The following is a 5,239-nucleotide window of genomic DNA, read 5'->3' on the forward strand; positions in this document are numbered from 1 at the left end:
TAATCACAGAGAAATATCCATTTATACATCGGCTACTATGTCAGAACTCGAAAGGGAGAAATCAGCGTTTTTCTATTTTCCACCGCTGGGTGCGCCCAAGGCGCGTGGACAATGAAAACGCTGTAAAAGCTTACACGCACTGGTATATTGCGAAATGAGTGTGTACAGAGGTGGCCTCTAGTGTAAGCGAGCGTATAAAAACGAAAACGAAAAATCGATAAAATTTCATGCGCAACGTGCTGAGTATCCTTAACAATATACACCCGCCAATTTTGACAATCGGCCCGCCAGAATGCGCTTAAATCACAGAAATTTCTCAAATATACATGCTAAATGATCCTTAGCCTGCTACGTACGCGTGAAGAAGGCGGCTGGCTGAACCGTTGGCGGCTGCGCATACCATGAATCACCCGCGATGTCAACAAGCGTAGTTTCGCAGCCTGTCCGCGCATTAAACTTGCTGCAGCCAATCAGCGCCATCAACCCCCTCCCACGCCCACCCCCCCTCATTCGCTTCGCTCCCTCGCATCTCACTCTCACCTATCACCCATTGTTGGCAGCCCTGTGATTAGTCTTATGCGATAAACCCAATTACAAAAACGTACAATCTTAGATGAGAGTTAGAGTTCTGAGTTGTCTAACTATGTTAGACATATCTATCATGACATATCTTCAGAAGCTTACACAAATACTATAAAACGTTTTGCTAATAGTAATACATACAAAAGTTTTACTTTATTCACAGGCTCAGGAAAGTGGGAAATTGTTGCTGTTGATGGTACTAGTAAGCCTCCACCAAGGACGGCATGTGCAATTGCTGCAGTTGGGAAGAAACTGTACGTGTTTGGGGGAATGAACCATTTCAAAGGCTGGCTAAATGATTTGCATGTTTTCGATATAGGTAAGAACTAGAATGATGCTATATATATTGCATGACAAATAATATATATTTGTATTTAGCAATTGTGGCACATTGCCAAATTCATTGTTATTCCACAAATTCTTATTATTATATTATTGTTATTATTATTCTCTTTCTGCAACTTTCTTTGGCATGCATCTCCTCTTTAACTATAGTACCTACCGGTCTGTAATTTTGCAGAAGGCAGCATTAAAATTAAAGGAACCGAATAATATACTGTAATAAAGGATAACTGAAACAATGCCTGTGCATTGTTGCATATTTCAGCCTGTACAGTGTGACTGTACAGTGCTGCCACCTATCGATCTATAACCATCGCCTGCTACTAGCAAGCATAACTGCGTTGCTCTCTGACTTTCTCTCCCGCTCGCTCTCCCTGCCTCTCATACACGTTCCGTATAAAAACTTACCTTACTTAAAATGCAAATATATTGCTCCATATACAGAGCTAAATGTTACATTCGTGATTCATACCTAGAAACAACAGTGGCCCGGATCCGCGTTTGCACGCAGAATTTGCTACAGAATATATAAACTACTTATAATTAGTAATTTATAATATAGCTGAGATTAAGTTTTAGGACTGCTAGTACGTAGTACATGTATTGCCAAATACAGTGTTTGCTCTTGCAGCGAAGACAACCCTTTAGTTATTCATTGTTATTTCACATTTTGTCATTAAACGTTGGTATATTTATATGACCATTCAATTGCTAATATATTTATTCTTCCAGAGTGCTGTTTATGTCACAGCATATGTCTTTTATGTTTTTTTATCATCAGATGGTGTCACATAATACGGTGCGCATTGCAATATATTATTATTACTTAGCAATCTTAGCACTTGATGGTGGCACAAGACCGTAATTTTTCATAACTAACAATTCACTTAAATAATGGTGATGTTTCATGAGTGGGAATTCTGTGTGGAGCTGGAAGCAAAGGTTTAGGCGTTAATATAGCGTAGTATTAATATAATTATATTTTACACAGAAACCAGCGAATGGAAACAGATAATTGCTGGCGGAGAAAGACCATCTGCAAGGGATAAAGTTACAGCAGCCACTATCGGCAACAAAATTTACTTTTTTGGTGGCTTTGGTCCAAAAAGATCTGTTTTACCATCATCATCACTTGGAAGTGCTAACAATGGTGATGATGATGATGGTTTCGAAGATGTTGACAATGAGGAGGACGAGAGCGAGGGACCGATGGCAGAATTTGGCTGGTTTAATGACCTTGTAACATTCGACACAGGTATACATAATACATGAGTTTGCCAGAAGTTCTTACGTCTGCACCTGCAGAATTCACTTGCAAATCATGAGGGTTGTGTTCGTGTTTGAGTGCGTGTGTGCGTGATGCTAGTGAGTTTTTCAAATGTATTAGTTTTCATTATATAATGTTTTCATTGACAGAAAAGAGTCAATGGGAGGCCGTGCATTGCAGTAATGATGGCATGCCAACACCAAGAGCAGGACATTCCATGTGTGCAATAGCAAACTTATTGGTTATATTTGGAGGGAGAGACCCACTTGCTAGGAGGAATGACATTCACATACTAGATACAGGTTCGTAACAACCAGTACATCAAATTACTTTTGATTGAAGCACAGGAGGTCAGTATTACATAAGAAAACCTTTGCAAGTGGGAACAAAATCAGTGCTGTGGCTAGAGCAAAAGTATTTGTACATATTGTAGGATAAAATTTAAATTACAAAATAATTTGATCGACATGTATCTTCAACTGTTCAATGTGAACCTTTGGCGTGTCAATGTAATGGTGACTCTCTAGTTCATCGCCAATTTATAGCTCTATTGCATCGAGCAACCAGCTCTTCGAAGCCACCGTAAGATATGGCCAAGGCTTCCACTACATACATTTCTAACATGTTTCTAAACTTTTAGATACCATGAGTTGGGTTGTGCCGGTTCATCCTATGGGAAGGTTGCCTGCTCCCCGGTCTTTCCACACCGGTACTGCTGTTGGTCGTCGCATGGTTGTCTTGGGCGGACGCAGCACCGATAACCAACACTACAATGACCTCCACATTTTTGACATCGGTTTGTGCAGATCATTTATTCAGCAAAGAAGTGTTCCACTAAATTCCTCACACCACCTTGCTACTATGCTGTCTTACCTCACACTACCTTGCTAATCATACTATACTCTGTAGTAATTTTTATAGTAACAGCCTGTTATTCAGATGCAGGGACTTAGCCAGGAAATAAGATCGGGGAGTCTCACCATCTGAGCAAAGTGAGGATGTTGCGGGCACGAAGCACCCTAGGGTGGAGGGCCTTACCTTAAAATGGAGGAAATTTAGTCTGAAATGCCAAAAAGACAGGAATCTGATATGATTTTATATTCTTATAAGCACTGTTGTCAGTTATACAAGGTGTATAATATATAAAATTGGGCCGCTCTCATGCCGTCTCTATCAAATTTCATCCGTCTCATCCAAGAATAGACCGTCCAAAAGACTGGTAGACGGGTCTCTGGCTAACACACTGTTCAGATGCTTTGTTGGTCTATCAATTATGATTTGGTGTAGATCGTCTATTCACTCTATTGTAATCAAGAGCCAGCCCTAGTCAATTGTTGTTGCAATTGGACGTTCTAAATGCAATGGTTAATAATAAAGTAATGCAAAGACAAAATGTTGGTGACCGTGGCGCGTATGAAAAATATGTATGGACTGCTCTAGCTTGACTGACTTATCAACAATATTCTAGGCCAATATTCTCAATCAAATGGGCGTCTTTATACCGCCAGAAGTGCATAATTTTTCTCTAATATCATGCAACTCTGATACCATGGCTTTTTTTATAATATGAAGATGTATATTACAACAGCAACCATGTATTCCTTTTTTGAATGAGCTCGTTGAAATCTGGTATGTGTGCATAGTAGTTTTTAAATAAAAGAGGTTCATGTATTTTTTTCAGACACCCGGCAGTGGCTGCAGCCCACAGTTAGTGGCACAGTTCCAGTACCTCGTGGTATGCACACTGCTACTGCATGTGGAGAGTATTTAGTTGTATTTGGTGGGGCTTCAGACTTGGACCATGAATCACAGCAATGCATGACGTACCACAGTGAGACATTTCTGATAAACACTGGTAAGAACAGTACGTATGTACTTCACTCGGTTTGGCAGGCCACCTAAAGAATTGGGGAAAAATTGGTGCATTCATTTTCAGAAAACCCTTTTTAATTGTATATTTACGATACCTATATAGCTATATATTATGATATTTGCTTACGTGGATCCAATTCTACGAGGTTGATAAATATAATAGTGTTTCCTCTGGCCAAAAAGGTCTGTGAGGTAGTAAATTATTTTTCTTGTGTTTGTGCGTTTCGAGCTCCTAGCAAAGCAAGCAGCTGGTGCATTATACAAGCATCGGTGCTCGCCCAGCAAGGGGGATCGGGTGGCTTGCCCTCCAGAAAATCTTTGAAAAAAAGGGTGCAATTTGGTGCATTATAAGCACTTGTTCTATGGGAGAACCGATTTTCGTCAGCGAGGCAGTGTTTTGGACAAATATCTGTGTGGCGGCTGAGAATTTGAGCGAGGCGTGCCACTTCGCTTGTGTCAATGCAGGGTAAACATATATATATATATGTATGTATGTATGTATATATGAAATAGACAAAAGGGCATAATTTCACAAGAAAATTTCTAATTTTGATGTCTAGAATGCAAAAATGTTATCAGATCCGGTCCCCCGGATGCCTGCGGACCCCTCTTTGCCCATTTCTAGGTTTTTATAACGAATTTTCATATATATAAGTAAATCTTTATCAGAAAAACTAGCGCTAAACAAGATTTTTTTATGGAGACAATATAAGAGAAGTGTGTGTGTGCGTGCGTGTGTGTATGCTTTTTTTCCTTTTTGTTGGTAAAAAGGGGGGGTCCGGACCCCCTCGACCCCCCCTCTGGATCCGCCCCTGATATATATATATATAACCATGATTGCACACCAGCTCAAGATGGACGCAGCCATACGCAGAGACGCACACAAACTCAAGTTTTCGTGATTGCACCACCCTTCAACAGGTCACCTGGAAATGAATAACAATTTGACCATTAGGCATTTTAGTGCTCAGATGCTCTCAGAATGCACCAATTTAAAACAAAATCTTTGGGGAGGTCCCCCAAACCCCCCTAAGTGGCCTTCGGCAGCTTTTTAAAACACCAGAAAAGGTAAGCAGGAAAAAGTGCCCTTTATTTCGTCCTGGACACCCTCTTTTCAAAAATCTGGATCCGCCCCTGTATATATATATATATATATATATATATATATATATATAT

At 40.1% G+C, this 5,239-nt stretch overlaps 1 protein-coding gene across 1 annotated transcript in view; it reads left to right on the forward strand.

Moving 5' to 3' along the window:
- LOC106810120 (kelch domain-containing protein 1-like) overlaps positions 1 to 4,046 on the forward strand; it is a gene marked incomplete at its 3' end in the record, with an annotated part of 5,562 nt that extends 1,516 nt beyond the window's left edge. Inside the window, 5 exon segments of the mRNA XM_014813394.1 lie at positions 746 to 901; positions 1,916 to 2,179; positions 2,341 to 2,493; positions 2,832 to 2,987; positions 3,873 to 4,046. Coding sequence (XP_014668880.1) covers positions 746 to 901; positions 1,916 to 2,179; positions 2,341 to 2,493; positions 2,832 to 2,987; positions 3,873 to 4,046 — 903 coding nt within the window.
- Positions 4,047 to 5,239: the final 1,193 nt, after the last annotated feature.

This window comes from Priapulus caudatus, unplaced genomic scaffold, assembly GCF_000485595.1.
Source record: "Priapulus caudatus unplaced genomic scaffold, Priapulus_caudatus-5.0.1 Scaffold411, whole genome shotgun sequence".
NCBI classification, from domain to species: Eukaryota; Metazoa; Priapulida; class Priapulimorpha; order Priapulimorphida; family Priapulidae; genus Priapulus; species Priapulus caudatus.